The sequence below is a fragment of the Olea europaea genome, chromosome 10 (genome assembly GCF_002742605.1).
Source record: "Olea europaea var. sylvestris chromosome 10, O_europaea_v1, whole genome shotgun sequence".
Classification (NCBI taxonomy): Eukaryota; Viridiplantae; Streptophyta; class Magnoliopsida; order Lamiales; family Oleaceae; genus Olea; species Olea europaea.
This window is the reverse complement of record NC_036246.1, coordinates 45,549,912-45,574,877: the sequence shown is the minus strand read 5'-3', so window position 1 is coordinate 45,574,877 and position 24,966 is coordinate 45,549,912. Positions and strand designations below refer to the sequence as shown.

The window sequence follows — 24,966 nt, the reverse complement described above, 5'->3', positions numbered from 1 at the left end:
CTTCTTTATGACTGATGAATACCTCTCAGAATAAATTACATGGATTTTAGAATTTTGTGATTGCATTCTTATGTCCAATGACAGATCCAACCTAATTGAATTTAGGATGGGGTTGGGATATATTAGAGAAGAATATACCAAAAATAATTGATTTTCTCTTGGGGTGGGGTATGTGGGCTAGTGATTAACCTGGCTCCTTCAATATTATAAGATGGTTAGTTATCGATTTATTGGTTGGAATGCTCCACTTTTAATCTTATTTAATGAGGTGTCGACAAAACATTACATGGACGTGTCGTACAAACCACTACACAATAAAAAGGAAGCAAAAGATGGTAAATCTTGTTTATAGAGTTGTCCAATCTCATTCAAAAATGTTTAGCCCACATGCTCTAAGGACATGTTTGAAATGCAGTAGTAGACAACAACACTACACATAATGGCAATGTTATCTAGTCGGGTGTCTAAAAAACAATGCTAAGCATAACCATCTTTAATGCCACAGGCTGAAAATAAAGAACTTAATTGAACAATCCACTAAATTTGTTGCAGAAGTTTCCACCATCACTTTCTCATTTGAACTGGGATAAGAATACACACACAATTACACACCTCTAAGTTCCAGATTTAAGATAAGAAATTACACTAACAATCAATATGTGAAAAGATGCTCTCAATACTCCACACATTGCATATGGATTGAAATGTCTCACGAAATTGTGAACCGGGCACACCATAAGTTAGCGCGTTTGTGTTCATTCTAGTGACACTGGGTGGAGAATAATCCCTTTCAGCCAATGTAGATACTACTAAGTGTTATCCTCGTGCAAGACTTGCTTTTGAGTTTCGACAGTTTTGGCCGGGCAATTTTCTTGAATGGACGAACTCAGTTTGTTTGAGACAAACAGTATTGTTCAATCCAAGTTTGTAGCTTTTACACTTATGCAGCATAACATACCTTGCCGGAGCCCGAATCTTCCACGGACCATTGGCTATCCAACGAGCCTTATCAGGTCTTGGTTCAGGAAATTCGAATTTTCCCACTTTTTTTAAAAAGAAAAAAATGGCATATATTAGTAGGCATTAAAAGTTTGTAAATGATAAAAGGAATTAGTCTGCACATTCTGGCATGACAGAAATCATCTAAATTCACAAATTTAATGTCATAGGACAGACAATAAAGATAGATGTAGCCAGTCTGGACAGTAAAATTTAGGGAGTAAATAATTGTAACATGGGAATGGGACTATTATTGAGGGAAAGAAATGGCCAAAAAATTAATGAAAATCCACATGAACCTTTATGTCTGTAGGGTTTCAAACTTAAGGATTCAATATATATGTAATATTATTTTATTATCGAAATACTTCTCCGAAAATAATATTATTTATTTTTGTTTGTATAATTACTTTAGTTACAAACAGCCTTCTATCGAGAAATTAAATCTCTAAAATTTATTTTTAATATTTTCTTTGACTCCTGTTCCGTGTCATTTCATGATTTATAATTATCTCGAAATCCATTTAAAAATGTTAGATGCATTAAGGGAATATGTTAATTAGGAATCCCCTATTTGGTAGGAACTAAAATTAGATTTTTAATAGATTTTGATAAAAGTTTTTGAAATGTTGTGAATATGTTTTTAAAATTGATTGTTTGACTTTGACTTAAATTAAAATCTGATTTATTTCAGTTCCAAACATGGCCTAAATAAAAAATAGGGAAACAAAAATTTAATAATTTCTATTTTTTACGACTGCCAAAAACTTTCAGTTATTTAAAATTGTATTTATTTATGAGTTTTGATTTTACTGGACATATATGTATTTATAAGTACAATTTACTCATACTTATTTTATTTTATGGGTAATTAGCACAAAATGTCTTGGTCATTACTTATTGTGCAAATTATCTTTATCGTTTTAAACTTGACATTTGCACCCTCATTGTATCATTCTCTTGCGAAGTTGGTCATTTCTATCTCATTCCATCAATTCCTTTCGTCAGATATGAGTAATTGGTTCGAAACATCCCTATCGTTTGCCTTCATTGTGCGAATTGTCTATATTCTTTCAATTTTAACATTTAGAGTCTTAGATCGATACATCTGTACACAAAAGGTTTTTACCGTCTATTTACACCATGAAAGATGTGAAATGACTAATTTACCATCCTTTTTAATTAAACAATAGAAAAAAATTAATATTAAAAAATAATTACAATCAAAGCCCTAACCTTTTCAAATCATGCGAATGAGTCCCACTTAAAGTAATTTAAAACATATTAATACAAAATAAAATTCTTGAGGCTCTATTTGGTACTCATTTAAATCAGATTTTAATCTAACTCAAAGTCAAACAAATTTTTTTTTATCAAAATCTAATTTTAATTCTCAACAAACAAGGTTAAAAAGAAAATATTTATTATCCTCTAGCTGGGTTTGAATTAAAACAATTAGGATTGGAGTTTGAATTGGAATCTTGAATGAACCCTCTAAATTGAAAAAGATATTGAAACAAGAAGCTTAATCAGGAAAATAGCTAAATTTGTCGTTTTGGAATGGGGAGAATGGGTGGAGGTGGTGGCCATTGGTATGGTGCAGAATTGGACAGGGAAGAGAACCATTTTGCTGTTTGTTTGTTTTTTTTATTTTTGATTCTGTTCCCTACTTTTTTTTATACATTTGATTCTCTTTTTAATTATTTTACTGGTGGTGGTGGTGGAATCGAGATAGGGGTAGCTGGTTAATTGAGAAGATGAAATATTTTTCTTTTGTTAATGCATTTTAAATTATTTTACATGAAACTCATTTCTACTTCTCTAAGAACTTAAAACTCTAGTTGGAATTATATATATAGATTTTAATCTAAGTTAAACTTAACAATTCATTTCCACCACATATTTTATGATCTCACAATATTCAACCACATATTTCATTAGTTTCTATCAAAATTTATTAAAAATCTGATTATAATCCCACCAAATAGGGACTAAATGCAAACGACGAGGACGATATGAGCTAATTACCTCTTATTTTATTGAAAAACATTACTAAGATTGCTTGGTCAATAGGGCTCAAGATTTCTGGATCGATAGTGTGTGTAAGGCCCAATAGGCCCAAATATTACGACTTCATTCCAGGATGATGGCATTTGGATTTTAGCGTTCGATTGAGAAAAGAGTAATGCTACTTATACATAATTATTATTGTATTCACATTAGTAATTAGCTATTTGTTGGTCAAAAATTTAAAAAACAATTACTTATTTGGTAAAATATCTTGTTATGTATTTGCCGTTAGTCCAAACGTAGTGTTGGCAGAAACGTGCATCGTCAAGGCTTGCGCTGTCCGAGCGATATTTTGCTGATTTTGGGAAACCCCAATTTGCTAAGTTAATCAAATGAAGAAGCTAAATAAAGTATGAAGAGAGAGAGAGGAATGGAGAGAGAGTCGGTCTCGAAAGGCAAGGAGGAGTGGAGCGAGGATTTGGGCGATAAATGAGAGGGTGAGAGAGGTAAAGCATTCAAATAGCTTGCCTTAGATTCAGATTTGAGTTTGAATTTTGAAATGTGAATTTTATTTCCTTAATTTTTGTTCCCATGTATAATTGATCCGACAAAATTCTTAACAAATGGGGTTGAGAAAAATCCGATGCCCTCAGATACTCTCCGCTATTTTCTCTATCTTAATTGCTCTTTTTTCACTCTCTCTCCGTCTATATGTATATATAATTGTTTGAGGATATATACAGCAAATGTGGGCTGTTCTTGTTTCTATTTAAAGTGGCTTATTTTTTTGTGTAATAAATTCTCTTAGATTTTCACTCGGATTTTTCTTGAACCCAGATTGTGTTTTGAAAATTTGGGTATCTTAGAAATATGGTGTGGATTTTGTGGATGGCTTGCTCTATATAATTTCGCATTTGGGGTTCTCTTTAAATTCCAAGATTTCTTGTTAATTTTGATGCCTTAGAGGGACAATGACACAGGAAGAAAATATCCTGAGGCGCAATTTTAATACTGATGAGGAGGGTTGTGGCAACCTCGTCGATGGTGGTGGTGTGAGTAGATCAAAAAAGACTAAGCAAAAAAAAGTTCCACAGAGAGGATTAGGGGTTGCTCAGCTTGAGAAAATTAGGTTGGAGGAACAACAGAAAAAGGAGGCAGCTGTACAAGCAGCCAATATTTTGGCAAATAATGTAATTGGTTCACATAATGATTCTACTGCATGTTTGGCTATTCCATGTCCCAGTTTTAGGCCAAATCTTTGCCCTTCTTCAAATTCAATCCCCTTGCCACCACTATCACCAACTGATCTTCCCTCACCGAATTTCTTGTATAGGCCTGTCCAATCGAGCAAAAATGTCAAAGTTCTACACCCGAATTCTGTTCAATTGTCCAAACCCTTGAATATAGGAGGAAATGAAATAGGTTTGCCAGCAATTTCGGGTCCTGGGCAGGGCAGTTGGCCTAGATTGTGGACTGGTGAGCAGAATCTTGAAGGGGAAAAGCAAATGTTAGATCATCGTAGATTTGCAATTTGGCCTCGTATGAATTTTCCATATGAATCAAATGCCCTGGTTTTGCCTCTCACGCAAAGATCACATCAATTTCATCATCCTTCTTCTTCATCAATGGTTAGCAAAATAGATATATATTGCTGCGTTCAATATTCAATATAATGAGTTCAGGTGATTTTTTATATATTGTGTTTATTTTTATATTGATGAAAAAAAATCCACATGTGGCAATTGCAGGTGAATGTCTCTTCAGGGACTTCATCATCATCTGTACTGAAGTTTCAGATGGAGCCCCCTTCAAACCAAAGTATTTGTGATAACAATTATGCACTGTTGTCACCAAAGGAAGAGAAGGTATTCCTATTTTTCTTGTTCATTTATATAAACAAGAAGACTATTTTGTTTCATGGTCTGAAATCTATTAGAACATACTAAATTTCCATAAGATGGTTTCATGTGACAAATTGTAGGAGAGTTTGTTCTGATTTTTCCGTTAGAAGGTAGTTTTGTTGTTATTGGAGTGTGAAACCTGGACATTTTAGTATATGGTTGTTTACTGACTTATTTTATGTTACGTTTCTTTCATCATTATTGTAGTGATTCTTCTTTCAAAAATCATGCAAACTTGTGATTTTAAATGGTGGATTTTTATGAACTTCTGTTTTCCTTTATTTGTATAATAAGATTGAGTAAAAGGTCTGTCAATTTTCAGTAGCAATATCTGATTAGGTTTTGATGCAATGTTAGATGTTTGGCATGAAAAGGTCATATCCCTTCTCTCTAGAAAATCCAACAGCCCCTTGTCAGTGCAAATATCAACCTATGCGTGGTACTTCAAGATCCCGATCAGATGAATCGGCTTCATGTAGCAATGGATGCACAAATCAATTCGAACCCTATAAATATATCAGGTTCATTTACTAATTGACACTGTGTTCCTCAATATCGGGAAAAAATCCTTACTGCTGCTTAAATGTATGCTGACAATTTCTTGAACCGCTTTTTCAGAGAAGACCCTCCAGACACAAGTCCCCTGCCTGAGCAAAATGCTGGTGGTGTAATCAGAGGAAACAAAGAACTGAATGGAGATTTTCTCACGTTGGCTCCTCCTGCTCCCACTACCCAGCCTTTGAACTTTAAGCATAAGCACCCTCTGACATATTCAGACTATCGGGAGCAGGAATTATTTGATTTTGAGTGTCCTTCCTGTCAGGTGTGCAACAAATACTATTTACGTTCTATGTATCTTCAAATTATACTTATTGCTTTGTTTGACCACGTTCTATGTATCTTCAAATTATACTTATTGATTTGTTTTTTGGTCTAACAGTTTTGTCTGATGGTCTCTGCTTTAATTTTTCTGGGCTGTTCCATTGTTACAGGAATTCACTGAAGACGCAATTTTAAGGCCAGGACCAAGTGGATCTATAGAACGACCTCCTTTTACCTTCTTCCCAACTAAGGTGAAAATTGACCAAGCAACAATCCATGCCCGGGATGGTAGTGGTAAAATAGGGGAACCAATTGATCTCAGTCTGAAATTATAGAGATTTGCTCGTGTCTTTCGGTATTTTCATTAGGCCAAGCATACACTTACTCCCAGAAAGAGCTTTTCAATTTTGTCATGGTTTCAACTTGTGGTTGCTTTCTTACATGGTTGTTTCCTTCCCAATTTCCAGCTACTGCTAAGGATATTGTGGATATTATGTTTAAGTTGGATCCTTATTGGACGAAATGTTGTGCACGTGCAAAGTGATGACTGGAAGAGATAAGATACTGTTAGTTTTCAGCATTCCATTTCTATGCAAAAGCGACTTTGCTCGTTGCCCTACCACCTCTACCAATTTTTGCGTATTTGTTGGTTTCCTATGCATGGTTGGTGGACAAGTCCAGCGCCCTCTATCTGCACCAAACTTTAGCATGTGAGAGATTTTATGGAGCTGAAGATGATTTTGTTTGTGCGTTTTCTTCTCATGGGACCTTTCATTTAGACTTTGTGAAGGTAGTAAAGCTTGTGAAAATTACTGAAGACAATGATTTTGTAATGCCGAGGCCTCGAGAGTTCCTGTCCTGATGTGGAGAGCCTCAATTTTTGTTTGTAACTGGCGACGAAAACGAAGTTGTCCCCGTTTTTGTTCACGTGGGAGAGATAGAATGGAGTTATCACAAAGAATCCCTTTCCTTTCCCAATTTGAATCGTTTGTTTTCTATCTCATCAAGCTTTGCACTTAAATCTTTCCTTGTACTGTGTATTCTCCTGCAAAATCCTGAAATTGATGTCTAAGAATTTAGGTGCGGATTGTGACATGTTGGCAGTTCGCCTCGTCTTTTTCACGTTTTGAGGAAAATCTGGTAGAAATATGTTTGCTTCATTTTGAAGTACTTCTATTCTACTAAGGTGGAGATGAGATGAGATGAGATGAGATGTAAGTCTGTAACTCTTTTCTGAAACCCATGATAATAGCAAACTTTCAACACCTGAATCAGTTTTCGAACTTGTGAAATTGTTGGTGTTGGTTGTCATTTTCACTGGCAGAAGTCGTGAGGAGAAATATAAAGAAATTATCAAATTTGAGGTTAAAGGATTACTTTAACTTGTAACATCCTTATTGATTAGAAAATCGGTGTCAAGGGTCCATTTGTCATAGTTTTTGCTTTGAAGAGCTTTTTAGGAAAATCACTTAGAAGTAGCTTCCGTTAAAAAGTTATAATTAAACCCTAAATTTTTTACGAGGTAAAATACATATATAAGAGCATCTACAATGTTTACAAATATGCTAAATAAGCGAAATATACAATCAATGTGATCCGATAGTGACTCAAGTTAATGTGGCAATGAGAAAATAGTCTCGTTACACATATTGAGTCAGCAATATTTACAATTCTTGATGTATACACATTATCTACGGAATTTTGATATGGTTTTGTTCTATTTTAAGAAAATAAAAGACATCACAACATTGTTACTTGAGACAAACTTTAGATTTGAGTAAATATTCATGAAATCAATGAAACATAGACCAAAAGTTTTTCGACTTGCAATAGTGGGTGGTAAACAACTCATGTAATAAATCAAAACTTACGAAAATTAATGTCTGGTTCTCAAAATAGCCAAGCCATTAATTTTTGAAACCATCAAGATCGATGTAAAACCCGAACGTAAAAAAAAAAAAAAGGGAAAAAAAATAAAATTAACATGACAAATTGTAATCAAAATAGCGAGGCAAAGGAGGAAACATTTTCTAATTTTCTTGTCAGCGATTAAAATGCTAAACCGCACCCTAACACTATAAACTCGAGTCATCTGCAACTCTCCACGTGTCACTTTCATAGACTCCAATCATGCAACGAAGATTATCAGAGTGGCCCCCCACTACAGCATTAGATCAAGAAAGAGGGGACATCACGTGATCTTGCACATGTAATAATCAGAATGCATCGCACCATAGCCTATCACTGTTCAGAACTATTTGTTTCTGGTGTTTGTGCACCAACAATAGCTTCTTTGCCCATCTTCGTCTTCATCTTTTGTTCTTCATATATTTGTCTCAATCTCTCTATCTCCTTCTTCAATGCTTCTTGGTGGGCTGTTTATTGGGTTATATTCAAAGAATGTTAGCTTATTAACAAAATTAAGAGACAAATTTCTTAATGCTCAAGTCGAGGATAATCATGAACTCTTGGTATGCTGGATATGACAAGATAGATGGGCGAAATGTTGTGCTTTCTCCTACCGAGCCTAGTATTGTTTATCATGCTCGATCAATCATAAATTATAGAGTGCATGTTCAGTAAGTTGGACTAAACAATTCGTACCAAGTTTAATTCGAGTCTCTAATAAAGCAAGGTTTTGGGATCGAATTTTGGGAGACCCAATTTCTCGTGAGGGCTAAAGTTGACAGTACATATGATATAATGGTTGGATCAAGATCTATAGTCAGTATGTTTAGCCTTCTGTTAAGGATGGTGGAGATGAAGTGTATGTCTAAAATCGAAAACCTTACCATCTTTGAAAATATTATCCTGAGCCAATGCTGCTATCCTTTGCTTAAGAGCGCTGTTATCCACGTTGAGAAGCAGCCTTTGATGATCTAAAAATGCAACCCTTGGTGACAATGCTGATACTTCACTCTTCATTTCAACATACACAACACCTTGCAACTTTTAGTAAGAAGTTCCAAGATCTAAATCACTTATTTTGTACAGAATCGACATGTTTGACACGCAAACTGGGTAGAATTATATTGCACAATTACAAGATATCTAGTCGGGTCGAGTCGAGTCGAGTCTAACATATTGCAGAGTTGTTATGTCGAGTTGAACGTACCTGCAATGTTGTTACACTCCTTTCAAGCTCTGATATGTATTGCAGTTTCCTCACTCTTGATCTTTGAGCTGATTTCCGGTTGGCTAAAATTCTGATAATTACACCAAAAAAATAGTAAAAATCAAAATATTTATCTTTGAAATAAATCATTTCATACATGGGTTTTCTATACATAATTACCAAATAAAATCCTAATTAATCCTGTTTAGAAATCGTTGATGGTTTCACCTTTTGATTCTTTTTGGGTCAATAATGGCGTCCCCGGAGCCATTGTCGAACGGACTGGAGGCGGTGGCAGGAGGCAGAGTTTCTGTTAGTGGTTTGCCTAAACTGTCCACCTCCTCAGGCTCATTTTTCGGCCGCAAGCGGTGGCGCTCCAGCAGCTTTTTCTTGTCATCATTGTCGCTATTTTGATCCGACGAATTGGAGGACGACCTAGTTGCAGAGCCTACCTCCATCGCCGCATTGTCGGAAAACATGTGCCGGAGCTGGTCGTCATCCAATCTTTCGAACCCATTATTTTTGTTGCATGATTCCATAAAGTTTTCATTTGGATTATGGCTTTGTTCCGAGAACGACGCCTCCACATAGGCAATGGGGTCACTTACCGTCCTCCGGTGGGCGCTCCGCCGTGTGGCTGAGAAATCGAAGAATTCGTCAACCCAAAAATTCTGTTGGCCGGCGGCGGCGGATGTCAATGGCATTACCCAATTGTGTTTCATTATTGGAACTTTTGGTGGTAATTGCTCCATGATTAAAATTGAAAAGAAAAAACTAAATAACTAACAACTAAAAAAAGACATGATTCTTTTAGTGAAATTTGGAAGACTGTACTGAGAGATTTAAGGAACGTGGCTATATATATGTAATGAAAGTTAAACAATAGGACATTTATAGGATATTGGTTAATAATTACTACCATTAAGGCCTAAAGGTTTCGGGGAGATGGGTTACATTTGGTACAGAAAAACTACCTCGTCTAAAAATTTATAATTTATTATTCAAGATGACAAAATGAATCGAGGTGTATAAGTGATAGTAACGTTCTAGTAAAGGAATGGATAAGTTTCTTACGTTTGTTTCAATTTATTAATTTATATTTTACGAAAGGCCTAACACGAATTTTTTTTTCTTGATATCACGTTGAGCTAATTTCTCTAAAATAATAATAATTCTCGGGTTTAGGGTTCGACAGGTTTGGGGGGTAGGGAACTAAGGGGGGGTCACATGGGTGGGGGGATAGGACAGCTAGCAACAGCTATTTGGGAGGAGGGGAAAGTAGCACTAGTTTAATAAGAGGAGAATCAGCCACCATGTGCGGATGTGACTCTCGGCGGGCCTCATATTGTGTTATTCTGATATGAAATCAGAGATTCAATTGAATAGGAGAGACAAAGGGATCATTCTTTTCAGACTTTGATCTCCTTTGCATAGATCCACATGAAAAGAAAACAAAATAATAAAAATACAAAAAGGAATCGGACTTATCACATTCTTTGTACTGAGTAATTTTTGAAAAAGAAAAAAGCGTACATTGACCATCCCGAGTCGTAAATCTAGAAAACTCGGATCGAAAAGTTACGCATTTTCAACCAATCAACTCACATTTCGAACTATGCTAGCTTGCACTAGATCATATTTAATACTAGAGGTTTTGAAACTCAATTGGATAAGGATTAAAGACGAGAGAGATGCAAAATGTTTGCACATTGTCAATTGATTAGCGTGTTTTACAATCGAGACTTTCAAACTTACGTAATACTTAAATTATTTGGACGAATTTCTACTCACTGACGTGTATATTTCTTTTGGGGCATAAAGTTTTAGTACAAATATCTTCACATGACAAATGATATATCATTGAAAGGGTATTAAAGTGGGTTTGAAAATGCCACAGTTGTCCACCAAATAATGACCAAAATCACCAACTCAGAAGATTGGAAACCGAACTGTACAATCCAGTAAAATTGAGAACTGCAGCCACAGCTAGAAAAATTTTAGGGGATATTTCCCCGTCAGGTCATGGTTTAGCAATACCGCAACCACCGCTGGTCCGTCCCAGACTGAGAAATTATGTTCTTTGATCTAAAATCGACACCAAACTTGGCGATTTTCGAGGGGCACGACCATCATAAAACTATATAGAGAGAAACTATGTCAAGAAAGGAAAATAGGCATACTTTTTTTAATCTAAAATCGATTCCAAACTTGGCGTTTTTCGAGAGGCACGACCGTCATGGCTATCAGAAAACTATATAGAGAGAAACTATGTCAAGAAGAATAGTAAAATAGACGTACCATTTAGAACACAGATAAAAACACGAGCAATAAGAAATGTGTCTTCAATGAATATCACATTCAAAACCTTAGGGGAAAATCCTTCGCACATCTATGTGTGCAAATATATCCTACAACCAGCAGTAAATCAACTACAAGTGAATACAGGGTCTCATGTAGAATACAAAAAACAGATGAGAAAATCTATTAACTTTGCAAGAGAGAGAGAAATGTTGACTGCTACTCCATGCCTGCAAGTATTTACATAAATATAATACATAACAAAAAAATGTATCTTTCAAGGACTATGAATAATTTGTAAAATGACAGAGCCCCAACTTGTTAAACTGGTCTTCCCATACCAACAGCCATGGCCTCTTTTATTTACATATCCTTGCCTTCAGTTATCAATGCTGTGGATTTGCATATGGGACAAGTATTTCTTACGAGCAGCCACTTCTTTATGCAATCTCCATGGCATTCATGTCAACAATCCAATATTCCAATATTTTCTTGATCCTCGCAATCAATCTACATAAGAGTAAGATAGAGGAAACAAACATCAATAGTAAAGGTTTGCTTCATGCAATATCCTATAATAACAATGGAAGCCGCTATCCATGGTATGTCTAAGCATAGGGCACTTTTTTGTTAGCATACAAAAAAAACAGGTTGAGCTTTGGCTGCACATATTTTATTTTTTATTTTTTTGGTTCCAAGTTTGTAGTAGCGAGAAAAAAATAAAATGGAATTATGCTATTATTTTGTGATGATCTAGCACTACGAGCCTAACCCATTTTAGAAACGACCTATGGAAGCTCAACCCATGTAAGATTATGAAAGCCAAAGTCATAAGTTAATTAAAAGTCCAGCAATTTAAGAGATTAAGTTTAAGTAAAATTGATTACAAAGATTTAATGAATAATTGGGTTGCCACAATGATCATCTACATGGTATTTCATATAGGCAATTCAGGTTCGAATCACCATGTAGATGTTTTTTATAAAACTTTCATATAAATTATTTTTATGGCTTAGAGACTCTTCAAATTCTTAGTTAAAGACTAAATTTAATAAATTTAATGATAATACAACTCCCTCACTTAATTTTTCATTAAAAAGAAAGGTTATAGAAGTGGAAGGTTACTTTTTCACTACATTCCTCTTCAAATTCGAATTTCATCTCATTTTCTCTCAAAAAAATATATTTCATATCAAGTTAAGTTTAAGGAATAACAAGGATGAGAAGAAGGAAGGCTTTCTATACATTTTGTTCTTTTATCCAAGAAAATTCAAGGTAGGTAGAGGTGCAAGTGTTCATTCGTTTTTAAATCTGTTTTTTCAATAAATGTTTAAATGAAATGGTACCTTCGGGTACGGTGCTTCGTTACTACAACAGTTTGAATGATCATTCCCCGGCTCTACGTGTTATGATAATGCTATAGTAATTGAATTTTGCTAGAAATCCATCTATGTGTGATGGTATGAATCTATAGTTCGGAATTTCTAATTTGATAATGAATTGCACCGATGATATCTATTGAGTTTCAAACTCATGGGTTAATTCCTTTCCTACAAGTTGAATGGATTTTCCTTAGGGCATAGGTGATGGTAAAAGATGATGCAACATGTCATAGAGAAGTCGATGATTTACATCTTTAGTTGATTTTGAGATGTTTACACTTTCTTTAAATTCGATTCCTATGAATATTGTGTGGATCTACTTTACGAACACTCGTTATGAATAAATTATGTTTGAAAGTAGATATGCGTCATAAGAATAAATTTACAAATCACCGTATACAAAAGAAGTTAGCGATTTAAAGTTTTGACGTCTCTTCAGAAATTTCAGTTTCTGCCTCATCTTTAAAAAAATCATAACTCTTTCGTTACTTGGTATTTTTATACGAGACCAATTGGATTGGATAGCCTAATAAGTTAGATACTGAATAAATTTGGAATCATGTCAATCCAATATCGGTCAAAGTTTATATGTCATATAAAGTAAACTGTGCTGGATTCAGCTTCTACCCTTGTTTTCAAAAATTCATAACTCACTCGTTACTTGTAATTTTTGGATGAAACCAATTGGATTTGATAGTCTCATGGATTAGCTACTGAATAAATTTGAAATCATGTGGTTTTGACGTCGGTGAAATTTTATATGCCATTTTAAGTGAACTGCACCGGTTTACCTTTCAACCGGGTCATTGTCGAGTTTTGAGAAATATTTTAATACCCCATATGAAGTCGACGGAAGCTAGTTTTTGACTATGTCATATTATAAGGAATTTACTACCTTACATTAAAATTTGATGAAATTTCAAGGTCGATAGCTATGAAAACAAATTTATTTTGTCAATTACTATTTGAGACAAAAAAAAAAAAAAAAAAAAAAAAAAAAAAAAAAAAAATAAAAAAAAAAAAAAAAAAAAACTAGAACAACAACATTACTTTTTAGGTTTGCCAAAATTTCACGTCAATAGTCGTTACATGCATGGAAACCATTCTAAAAACATTTTTGAAATTGTTTTCTCTTAGAATTGGATTATTGTTTAAATAAAAAAAAAGAAAATTTTTTAATTAAATTCTAAAATTTAATCTTTATACCTTCTACTAAAAACATATCGAACTAACTTTACGGCTAAAGTACAATAGTTTGAGTGATGTTTCCGTCTATGCGGGTCGGGGCGTTACAAAGTTAGTAATGGAACACACTTTTCATTTCAGTTTAGGCACCCCATCCACCTTCACCAGCTGAATTAATGGAAATGTGAAATGCTGATGTGGCATGAAAAATTGTTTGTGCCTTATTTTTATCATCGAATTAGGCAAACTGCGTTGTGCTTTCTTTCTTCCATTTATTATTATTATTTTTTTCTTTTTCTTTTTGTCTTTATAAAAGTCCATTTCAAGATAACTTGTCCAACAATAGACATTTTTGGCAAACTACAAGATAAAAATAATGACTAACAAACTTTTCATGCCACGTCATCATTTTCTTAACCACGAAACGTTAGTGTTAATTCAATGGGGACGAATATGCCGAAACTGTAAGAAATATGAAATTCAGTGACTGAATAAAACAAAATAAAGTTCGGTGAGCCAAGTGAAGCAACACTGTAAGTAGGGTGACTAACCGTGGTTTTCACCCAACCAAAATCTGTAAACCTCCTGCTTTCACTGTGTTACATGGGGTGGGCACCAGAGCGAGGGGGATGATATGCCAAGTAGAAGGGGATTCGGACATCAGCAATTTATGTATCAAATAATATATTTACACTTGTATCACTTATAATTTTTCCCAGGATTAATTCCATATTTACTAGTGAAAGAGGCTTGACACAAACTTAACAATAATCATAATCTGACGACATTTTAGTTCCATGTCGTAAAATAAAATAATACCTGGCATATGACGCATAAATTGACATTCTGATCCAAGCACGCTGGCTCTTCAATATTGGAACAAGTTGCCGATGAAGTGAAAGTTCTTGTTCTCAAATTATTTTGAATGGCTTATTCAGACAATCCAGTGCCAACAATTCCAATCTGTTCCCTCAATGCGAGAAGATCCTATTATAAACTGAATCCAAGAAAACATAGATGAAATCATAGAATCGCAGATTACATCATAAATCCTAAATCACAACATCAAAGCTTAGATCTTTCAATCGAAGGCTCAGACCACACCCATTAACCATCACAGAGGCACCGAGACTCAAGTGAGAATCAAGTTCTCAGGTCAAGGCTCAATTTGAATCACCCAAACTTAATTGATCACAAGCAACTATTACAAGATATCGCAAACTAATGTAACAGGTTACAATGTTCAGTAACTAAACATATCAACATAGAGGCATATATACATAAGGGCAGTGTTTAGTGAGTGTGAGATCATAGGGGGTTCAAGAAATGCAAACTGAGGATGGTTAAACAATTCACCAGCTGAAATCCAAAAAGAATTATTGCAGCAAGGATAGATTCACTGCAGGTCACCAAGGCACAAAACGTGCCCCTGCAGATTCAGTTTCCTCAAGTTTCAAGGCCTGGTAGCTCCAATCAGTTAGGGTTCAAGCACAAAACAAGGCCACAGGATCTCAGTATTGTGATTCTTTTTCAAATCACATCGAGGAATCACAGAAACTCCCTCGCATTCCACAGTCCAGAGTCGAATCAACACCGAAAGAAGAGAAGGAAGGGTCACACAGACAAAGGAACTCGAAGGTTCCAAACGGCAGAGAGAAAAACAAAAAACAGAAAGTGACGACCCAAAAACCAAACAGGGAGTAAGGAGGATATTTATAGTAAATATCATCAACCGTTGATCAGCGGGTTTCCAGTGTTCAACCTTCAATCGAAGACTCACGACCGAAAGCCTATAGCTCTGATACCACTATTATAAACTGAATCCAAGAAAACATAGATGAAATCATAGAATCGCAGATTACATCATAAACCCTAAATCACAACATCAAGGCTTAGATCTTTCAATCGAAGGCTCAGACCACACCCATTAACCATCACAGAGGCACCGAGACTCAAAACGAACCCTCACAATCCAAACACACCAAGGTCACTACACTGGACTCACGAAATCAAACTGCCTACCTTCGGTTGATCATTCACACAAAGGAGAATCAAACAAGAACACGATTATCACAAAGATAATCATCCAGGAACCTCACAAAGAAGAGAAGGAAGGGTCACACAGACAAAGGAACTCGAAGGTTCCAAACGGCAGAGAGAAAAAGAAAAACAGAAAGTGACGACCCAAAAACCAAACAGGGAGTAAGGAGGATATTTATAGTAAATATCATCAACCGTTGATCAGCGGGTCAATCCAACGGTCCAAGAGCGACTAATGGTGTGTGGGCTGGATATTGGGCTCGGTTAAGTGGGCCTTCTAGGTATATATTTAATGGACCAAGTAATAAATCCAATTTGGGCCTTTTCATCATTGCCTAACAGTTGGACTGGATCAAATGGCATCACAGCCCAACAGATCCTATCAAAGATCAGAAAAATTGTAGCACAAGTCACATAATGGTTAAAGTATTGCTTGTCACTTAGTGTCATGTCACTTCGGTCATCAAGTTTTTCTCTCTTTTTTTTTTGGGGCCAAATTAGTCGATGGACTTTCGTTTTTGCTTTAGTTTCAGCACTCCATCTACCTGTGTCTAGCGAAAGTAGCGGATTTGCTGACTTGTATGACATCACTGATGATGCAGCTTAAAATATCCATTAATGCATTGCTATATTTTTTAAGATTGCCAACATGGTTATATTTTTACAAATCTGTGCTTCATAAATGCATTGATTTTTTAGAATAAGCATTTTTGCCAATTTAAAAAAATAAAAATAATGCAGTAATGGACTGTTTATGCCACATCATTACTTCTATCATACAAGTCAGCAATTACTTTCAAAGACATAGGTAAAAGGAATGAGTAAAGTGTTCAATGATTAATTTGGAATAAAAAGATAAAAAAAATGGTGATAAAGTGAAACAACACTATGGGTTTAGTGTCCCGTAGTGTTTTTACCGTCATATAACCATACATCACATGGTTGCACTGCTGAGGAAACCCATTTTCATATACTGCTCAAAAATCTTAAAAATAAATCATAATCAGATCGATATAACCTCCTCAGTTACCTCGTATGACATGTGATCTACATCCAGACGCATATCCCAGTGCTGATCAATAGAATCTCCTGCTTCATTATAGCCAGGAATCTCTAGCATGGCAACTTCCTAAAAATGTCCATCCATTACGAAGAAAAAGAACAACTAACAATTACTGTAAGTCTCTAGTTCATCAAAAGCATCAATATATAACATAGTCATACAAGCAAAGTAGCCTGTTATGACAGAACTAAAAGGTATATAAATGAAACAGAAATTCATACAGGTAAAATGCTAAAACTAAAAGAACAACAAAAATAGAATTATGCTACAAGTACAGAAAAAATTGACAAAAAATTTTGACAGACAACACATGGCAAGAATTGATTGAAAGGTGGAAAGAGAATAAAAAATTCAATTCAATCATCTGCAACCAGAACAGCGTAGGTAGAAATTCTGTTAAGAATTTCCTGTACTCATGGCCTTTTCCACAAAAATATTGCATCTTCTGGCAGAACTCTCAAGTGAGGAAGGTTGTGGTGCCTTGCATTTGGATCAAGTACAAGTTCCCTTCTATGAGATTCGTACAACTGAGAGCCTGTTGGCAAAGCAGGTGCTACAAATGTAAGCCCAGCATCTGCAACGTTCTGGAGTGCATAGATGCCGGTATATGAAGAACTGATTGTTGATGTTCTACGTGACGATGTAGCCACTTGGGACAGAAAGTTATTATTATAACTTCTGACCCCTTGCACAGGTGGAGGAGGATGATGAAGATGGGGGTGGCACCCTGAGCCATGGAAGAATGAAGAAAACCACTGGAACCTATGTTAGTGGTTGTCATTTGATAACCTTGTACGCCAATATTCCCAGCTTCAACATAATGTCCATTCATATTTGCTGAGATGCCAAGAATTAGAGAAGGGGGTGGCAAGTCATATAGAGAAAATCACAAGAACAAAAACCAGAAATTCAAAAACACATGATGGCATTGAAAGCTTCGAAATAGTTTATAAAATAAATAATGCACCGTGTACATAGGGTGAATTAAGAGCCTGGTTCCAACAAGTGCAGTTATCACCACTGTTAAAATGCATGCTCAACCAATGATAGCCAGGAAACTGCGCAGGTTGAGCGACATGGTTTCCTTGAAAATGATTAGGGTTATGTACCAGGACAGATTCAGGTCCAATTATACCAGGTTTATTACTTGTACGTCTATGAGATCCACTTTCGACCATTTATGTAGGGTCATTACCTGCATCCTCAGGTGGCAGAAAAGAAGCAGCATTGGATTCAGACAGCCTTGACTTCACGAGGGAAAGAAAAGAACTAGGCCATGCTAAAGCATTATGATAATAGTAATTTCCAGTAACACCTTCAGTATTTTTTCTCTTAAATGATCCTCCAACTCCATTCGCATAAGGAATGATTCTTCTGTAGTTCTCTGAAGGAACACCAACAATTCTGTGAGTGCTTGAAAGTGACAACAGATCATGCACCCATAATTTACTGGAGCAGGAAAATCCCTAATACCACATGGGGCTGCCACATATGGGTTATAATGACTGGATGGTGCGGCAACAGCTAAATTAAGATTCGAGGCCAGAGGCTGATGCTGGACAGCATTGCACTGTGTCATCCCGTACAATAAAGCACAATTTCGATGTTCTGATATATGTTGATAATTAAAATTACAAGAGTTCCCTGGAGCAGTAACTATGGAATGGATATTAGACTGAGAAAAGTTTGATGCAGTCCCATAAAAGACAAAGGTTCAGGATGTAAATGAATGGGACCTTACTGTTTTGTTTCCAAATAAATCACATGACCTCTGAATTGAGTGTTCGGATGCATGTTGTACAGGATGCCTGTAACAAATTGAAAATATATGTAATTAAAAACTGAACCATTCAAAGAACAAAAGATAAATTTTCAACTGAACTCACTGAACATGGCTGGGAAAAGTCGGTGAATCAGCTCATAAAAGAATTTATCAACACGGAGGCCTCCAACAAAATTAAAACATAATCTTATTTCAGCTCATTATGAGACAGCGTAGAGGTTAAGTGATTCTGAATAATCACGGAAATAAAAAGAATCATGGTATACAATAAAGCAAACTGAAACCATGAGATGAGTCCTTCATTTCAGGAGAACTCGATGAGCTCATAATCTGATAAGTGTTCGCTTGTAATAATATTATTCACCAAAGAAAAACTAAGTAACTATCTCACTTAATTTCCGAGAAAATGTTGCAAGAATCAGCCTTGTAGAGTCAGGTGTTTGTCTTTTACAAGTTACAACAAAGAAGAAGTCCAACTTAACCAAATAGGGAAAATGTAGAAAAATCATCAACTGAAAGACATTGAGTAACAGAATGGCAATAATAATGCCATTGCAGAAAGAACAAACACATTCAATGACGCAACATTTGGCAAAAGAGCTAAAGATTTAAGGGATCCTTAGATTTCCTGCCACAAACCATTAGCAAAAGCCTCATCCTCCGAAGATATCACTAGCAAATACTTGCATTTCTTAGCACATGAATTACTTGCAAACTCACAAAACATGATTGGAATTATAACATCTAAAAGAGCAGGGCAGTTCATTACAATCAACTTGTTGGAATTTATTTGTTTTCTTGACAATATACCTACAAGCCACAAATTAAGCTTCCTTGCACTTAGATCCTGGCCTCTCCAAAATGAGGTATAATAAAATAGATTTCTTGCGTTCAGGAGATGAACTCTCAATCTCTAGATGGTCCTCCAAACCAGGTTATGAACGACATTTACGTTCAATTTGAGCAAAATAGATTAGGAAATCATTTTATATGTCATATGATTTCAAACAATACTCATTAAAAGCCAAATATCAGATATGACGAAGGCTTAAATAAAAGGGAAGACATATGAGTTCTCAGGGGGTGGGGTGGGGTGGGGTGAGGGGGTTTTGCTCATATTATATTTTTGTATTAATTACTAACCTTTGATGATACTGCAATGAATCTTTATTTGCTAAGAAATGATCAAAAGAAAGTAAATATCCATAAGACACCAAAGAATATTATAACATACATGGTTACTATATGCATGTATTAACACGATACAAGAATTGAAATGATGTAAGCTGAAAATAGGCATGTGCAGCTTGAGACCAGTTTAGAGCATGTTAAATCTTAGCTGCTGACAAAGCAAAACAATCTTGATACATATTTCGGCTCATAAAAATATTGGAGATGGGTCCATTAAGCTAATTTGTACCATAAACAATATTAATCAACCAAGCTACTTGAGCTTACTCAGATTTTGGCTGTCAAAAACTTACTCAAGCTTGGTTGACATAATATGACCCAATCTTGAATGTCATTGGCTCATTCACGATACCAAAATAAGTTTTGGAAGCCCAAAGATCGACCATTAGCTAGCTTATTTAGTGCTTAAGTTTTTTTCTTTTTATGTTAAAAAGGATAAGTGGAGATGTAATTAAATCAAAGTATGCTTGTAACTACAGGTCATACGACAGTTTTAAAAGAATAATAACATTGAGATAACTCATCAAGTATCCTTGAACTTGTTATTTACTACAACAACATGCAATTAGCACAATATGAAACAATGCTCGTCTTATTCATGAAGAGATAAATAAAATCATTAAATTCAATTTCTGCATTGGAGAAAAAAACCACCGACAAAAATAAAAACGAAAGAAAGGACTCCGACCTACTCTAAAAATACAAGTTCACAATTATTCACAGCACAGGTCATACCTTCAAGACCTCAACAAAGTGTGTTACACAAGAAAGTCAAAATTATCAAGATAACTAGTGCAAGTATAGAATATAGACTATAAAATTATGCAATATATGCTTAAGAATTGAATAGAAATTAGAGATCCACAAACAAAAAATAATTTCAGATTTTCTAAGGTGTCCAAAACTTGCAGAACACAACAATACAATAGAATAGGTAAACACAGAATCATTAAGTGAAATCAAAGCTGGAAAGACAACTGTAAAAATAAAAATACTACATTTTTGTCTACAGGCTTCCGCTCACTAGAAAAGTTACAAGAATACTATAGAACTATTAATTGACATTTATAGGTATCTATATCTATAAAATCCAAGAATTTAGAAGCAACACATCAAAACAAATGTCTTGTAAAATTGCCTTTCAAAAAAACAAAAAAATGTATATATATCTTGCAACGTTGACATAATCACTTTGATGGCTGACAGAATCATATAATTATGAATCCAAAATCTGGAATTGTACTTATTTCAACCAATTCAATCTTTCCTAAATGTACATAAACACAGAACAGCTTAATTAATTCCAAAACACTACAACCAAACCAAGTAGACTAGGAAGTTTTAGGAATCTCCAACATTATTAAGTTAAAAGTGCAGCTTCTAATAACACACAGCAAAATTGTTTACCGATCTACATGGCAGAGAGCAGAAATTTCTTCAAGTTTTCTTCAAGAAGGAAAAGAAAAATTGAATACTATAACTCAAGTTTAGTATTTTTTTTCCAGCGATCAAATATAAAGTATATCAAACCTACATGCCCAATAACAAACAATCATTTTTCCCCAATAATTTCACATTGGGAAGCAATGCTGATTGTGCAGCCCCAAACAATCATCTAATTCAAAAACAAAAAGGAAATACAAAGATGAACTCACCTTTTTCTCATCAAAAAGTTCCAGGTTTTCCTACGCTTCCGTCTTTAATAATTACCAGCAATAAATTCCAATGAATAACTAGTAACTCCTGTGAAAAATAAACAAAAAAGGAGAGAAACCGTAATCAAAGTGATGAACTGTCAGACAACGTACAACCCAACAAAAACCCACCAAGAGGCCGGTGGCCGAGTTGGTGGAGTAGATGATCGCGGAGGGTTACGAGTTCGATTTTTCCTACCAACACTTTATTGGTCGAGCTTTTTGCACAGGACTTACCTAGTGCGGTTTAACTGGTTGACGTGGTTTGCTGTCTCTTGCCATTTGCTGTCTATTGCATCAGCCCGAGGATGTACTCGCTATGCACCCGAATGATTGAGGCTGTGATTTTCCCGTCATAAAAAAAAAAAAGGATAACACACCAAGATTATGTCTTCAAGTGACAAATGCATGCATTGCATGTCTTCATGTCTATATATTAAATATTAGAACCCCGACAATAACAAGAAAATAAAAGGAAAAACTGAAATATGGGCGAAAAATTGAAAATTGATTAGAAAACTTAAATTACCAAATTGAAAGACGATTAGAGGAAGGAGAGGTAGCGATAAATATTCTCCCAAATTTAGAGAGAATTTAGAGATAGAAGTTGTCATGGATGATTTATGTATTACAATAATTGTGCATTTTTTTTTTAACTATTAAATATTAAATGGCTAATTGCTTTTCTTTTTGACGATCACGATTGTTTCTAATTCGGATCGACACCTTGCTTGATAAGGATTTTGAGTGTCTTTTGGTTAAAGAGCCTCTGATTAGCTGGTGAAGCTTTATGCCTCTGTTTCGCGCGGGTTGTCGCTAACAATTAAAAAGGAATCAGACGATTGTAAAATGAACAAACCTCTTGAGACAAAATCCCAAAAAGGAGTGTTTTATTGGTGATGACTTTACAATTGGAATTTAAACAGAATGCCTCCAAGGGGCGCAAGCACACGAGTACTGAAAAGAAATGTTTTAAGTCTAAACTAAGGAATTGAAATTACATATTCTCTATTTGAGAGTGTTTGATTCGAGGTCCTTTTGCTCTATGTCTTTTCTTCCTTTTATATTCCCTTGATGTTCTCTTTGTGATCAACCGCTTAGAAACTGCTTAATTGCTTTATAACTGTCCACTTTCTTCATAGTGGCCAACTTATCGTGGAACTACTGTCTCTAAATGCTGCCACTACTCTTTGTCGTTCAATCGTCTTCAACTGAACTCTTTGAATCGTGAAACGTGATAAGATTACCCAATAATTGCTTCAATAACTGTACTTTTGGATAACCATAATATCTTATGTTTGCTAAGATCTTGGGCGATTCGAAGGTTTGGGCGAGAACGGGGTCATAACTCTGGGGGACTGCAAGGCACTTCATTCGCTCAGATTTTGGGCGTCTTGCAAGTTTGGGCGATGGTATTACCGCGTTCGTGAGCTTCCACTGCATTCATTAATAACCCTATTTGGGCCTTTATCTTGAATTGCCCAGTTGGGCTTCATTCTTTGGGCTATTTGAATTGGACTGCACTTTTAGCGTGTCAACAATTACCCTCCAATATGGCAAAATTAATACCAATTATTAATTTTTTGCCATATTCACTTTGTGTTTCCCAGCAACATTTGAAATTTTCAAGAATTTCAATCAATATTTTCTTCCATAGCCTGAAAAGGTGCGACGTTGCAAACCCTTATAACCCCTAAATACACGCCATTTTATCGCACTACTAAATCACGCCTCATTGTTCTGCGCTTCTCTCTCACAATATTACTGTTCATCTTCTTACTTTTCTGCTACGTTTCTCAAGCAAACTTCAACAAAATTTTATTTCGTTCCTAATGGCTGCTTCACAATCCCAATCTGGTGACTTTTTCAGTTTCGAAGACTTCCAGAAAATCCTCACTCGACCATATATAACTCCGAGCTTCCTTGCACCAGCTAATGCCGAACTCAATGAGTTCTATATAGGTCCTTCATATAACAACGCCGAGGCCGTCGAACAAGTGGCGGTAGGCCAGCTGTTCCCTTGTACTCAAGGCCTTCCGTTTCTGACCTCTTTGCCGTTGAGGTCGCTTCGCGAAAGAAGTATTCGCACTTGGCCTAAATCTAATATTGTTTTCCGTAGATGGCATGCTCGCCTTATGGACCATGGTCCTACCAAGGCAATTTTTGATAGTGCTAGGATTTCTGATTTGTTAGAAATCTCTCTTCAACCCCCTACTTTTGATCCAACGCTTTTCTCTATTGCTTTAAGTTTTTGGTCCTCTGAGTATAATACTTTTGTTTTCCCTCTTAGTCCCATGTCCATTACTTTAAGGGATATTGGAGCCTTAGTAAATCTACCACCTTTGGGCGATACCATTTTCCCTGGTATTTTTATTTCTGGTGTCGCCCCAAAATTTGACAGAAAACTCACCAAGTCCTATTCAAGCCTGCAAAGCTGCTATAATCACTCGAGCGCTGAGCATTCCCATGCTGAGCGTGTGGCCTTTTTTCAGATTTGGCTATGAAATATGTTCTGTGTGTGCCAAGCATGAAGCCTTCTATGAGCTATTTACCCATAGCGCACCAATTGGCGCGTGGTAGGCCTCTAAATTTGTGCTCTTTTTTTTGCCGCCCTCTATAGAGGCATGGCTTCTCTCCAATTCCAATTGAAGAATAGTGCATCTCCCACTGACAGTGGGCCTCTTTGGTTCACTCAAATGTGGTTGAGAGCCTATTTTCCATCACTTGGTGCTCTATCATTTTCCCGTCATTCTGCTAGCTGCTATGGGCTAGCTATTGACCCACTGAGCCCTGTAAATATGTCCAGAAGGGACATCTTTTCATTCTTTTATACTTTGAATTCAATTTCTTCCTTCTTTCTTTCATTTTCCTCCCTTTTTAACTCCAGATTATGCGCAACCCCCATCCACCCTGGACAGTGCGAGCACCTTTCTGCTCGTTTGGGTTTAGTTTTTGACCGGGAGGGAGTTGTTCCGTGATATTTTGACTGAAACCAATGTCAAAGCTGGCGTTGAAATATATGCTCCCCAATTTTTTGCTCGTCAACTTGATTTTGGTCAAACTTGGCCTGTTCCCCCTTGTTATTCAAGAAATTTGATAGATCGCTTCTACACCATTAATAAGGTAGAGGCAGAAGCTATAGATGCTCGCAATATTCTTTTGACGAGTAACTTTTCATTAGCCCCTTTTAATCCTAGCCATGTCATCCATCCCCTTTTTGAACAATTCTGGCCATCAGTACAGCGCAGATTGTTTGCAACTGATGCCAATCGCGCTTTCCATTCACTGGATCAGACGGACATTTTTTCCATTTCCCCTGTTTTGGTTACCCCTGTGTCCATTAGGAGTCCTTCCTCTTCTGCTCGTACTAAACAGTCTGTTCATCCATCTACTTCTCTTCCTGCCAAGCCTACTGCATCTAAAAGCGCCCTAAGCCGCAAACGGCCAACCTCAACATCTCCCATTTTTGAGGATGATGATGAT

At 35.8% G+C, this 24,966-nt stretch overlaps 3 protein-coding genes across 11 annotated transcripts; 1 reads left to right on the top strand and 2 right to left on the bottom strand.

The window, feature by feature from the left end:
• The first annotated feature begins 3,295 nt into the window (after positions 1-3,295).
• Positions 3,296-6,997, top strand: LOC111402544. Of its 3 annotated transcripts, none has more exons than XM_023030924.1 (6): positions 3,296-3,515; positions 3,974-4,637; positions 4,758-4,874; positions 5,268-5,431; positions 5,529-5,733; positions 5,903-6,997. In XM_023030924.1, the coding sequence occupies exons 2-6, from the start codon at positions 3,981-3,983 to the stop codon at positions 6,065-6,067; spliced, it is 1,308 nt and encodes a 435-aa protein (XP_022886692.1). In that variant the 5' UTR covers positions 3,296-3,515; positions 3,974-3,980; the 3' UTR covers positions 6,068-6,997. The 3 variants fall into 3 exon arrangements, with proteins under 3 accessions (XP_022886692.1, XP_022886691.1, XP_022886693.1); XM_023030923.1 differs by having other exon boundaries at positions 3,847-4,637; XM_023030925.1 differs by having other exon boundaries at positions 3,296-4,637; positions 5,903-6,087; positions 6,200-6,997.
• Positions 6,998-7,536: 539 nt separating this feature from the next.
• LOC111402542 (basic leucine zipper 6-like) lies at positions 7,537-9,793 on the bottom strand. Its single transcript, XM_023030922.1, has 4 exons — positions 9,076-9,793; positions 8,848-8,938; positions 8,525-8,651; positions 7,537-8,107 (listed from the first exon to the last, which is right to left on the bottom strand). The coding sequence occupies exons 1-4, from the start codon at positions 9,597-9,599 to the stop codon at positions 7,974-7,976; spliced, it is 876 nt and encodes a 291-aa protein (XP_022886690.1). The 5' UTR covers positions 9,600-9,793; the 3' UTR covers positions 7,537-7,973.
• A 1,443-nt stretch (positions 9,794-11,236) lies between these two features.
• On the bottom strand, positions 11,237-22,380 carry LOC111402541. Of its 7 annotated transcripts, XR_002704299.1 has the most exons (7): positions 21,721-22,380; positions 21,445-21,532; positions 18,557-18,623; positions 17,783-18,471; positions 16,783-17,652; positions 14,264-14,709; positions 11,237-11,655 (listed from the first exon to the last, which is right to left on the bottom strand). XR_002704299.1 is itself a non-coding variant. In XM_023030919.1 (6 exons), the coding sequence occupies exons 4-6, from the start codon at positions 18,392-18,394 to the stop codon at positions 17,369-17,371; spliced, it is 579 nt and encodes a 192-aa protein (XP_022886687.1). In that variant the 5' UTR covers positions 18,395-18,471; positions 18,552-18,623; positions 21,445-21,532; positions 21,721-22,376; the 3' UTR covers positions 16,961-17,368. The 7 variants fall into 7 exon arrangements, 5 of the variants coding, with proteins under 5 accessions (XP_022886687.1, XP_022886689.1, XP_022886685.1 ...); XR_002704298.1 differs by having other exon boundaries at positions 16,783-18,471; XM_023030919.1 differs by lacking the exons at positions 11,237-11,655; positions 14,264-14,709 and having other exon boundaries at positions 16,961-17,652; positions 18,011-18,199; positions 18,289-18,471; positions 18,552-18,623; positions 21,721-22,376.
• Positions 22,381-24,966: the final 2,586 nt, after the last annotated feature.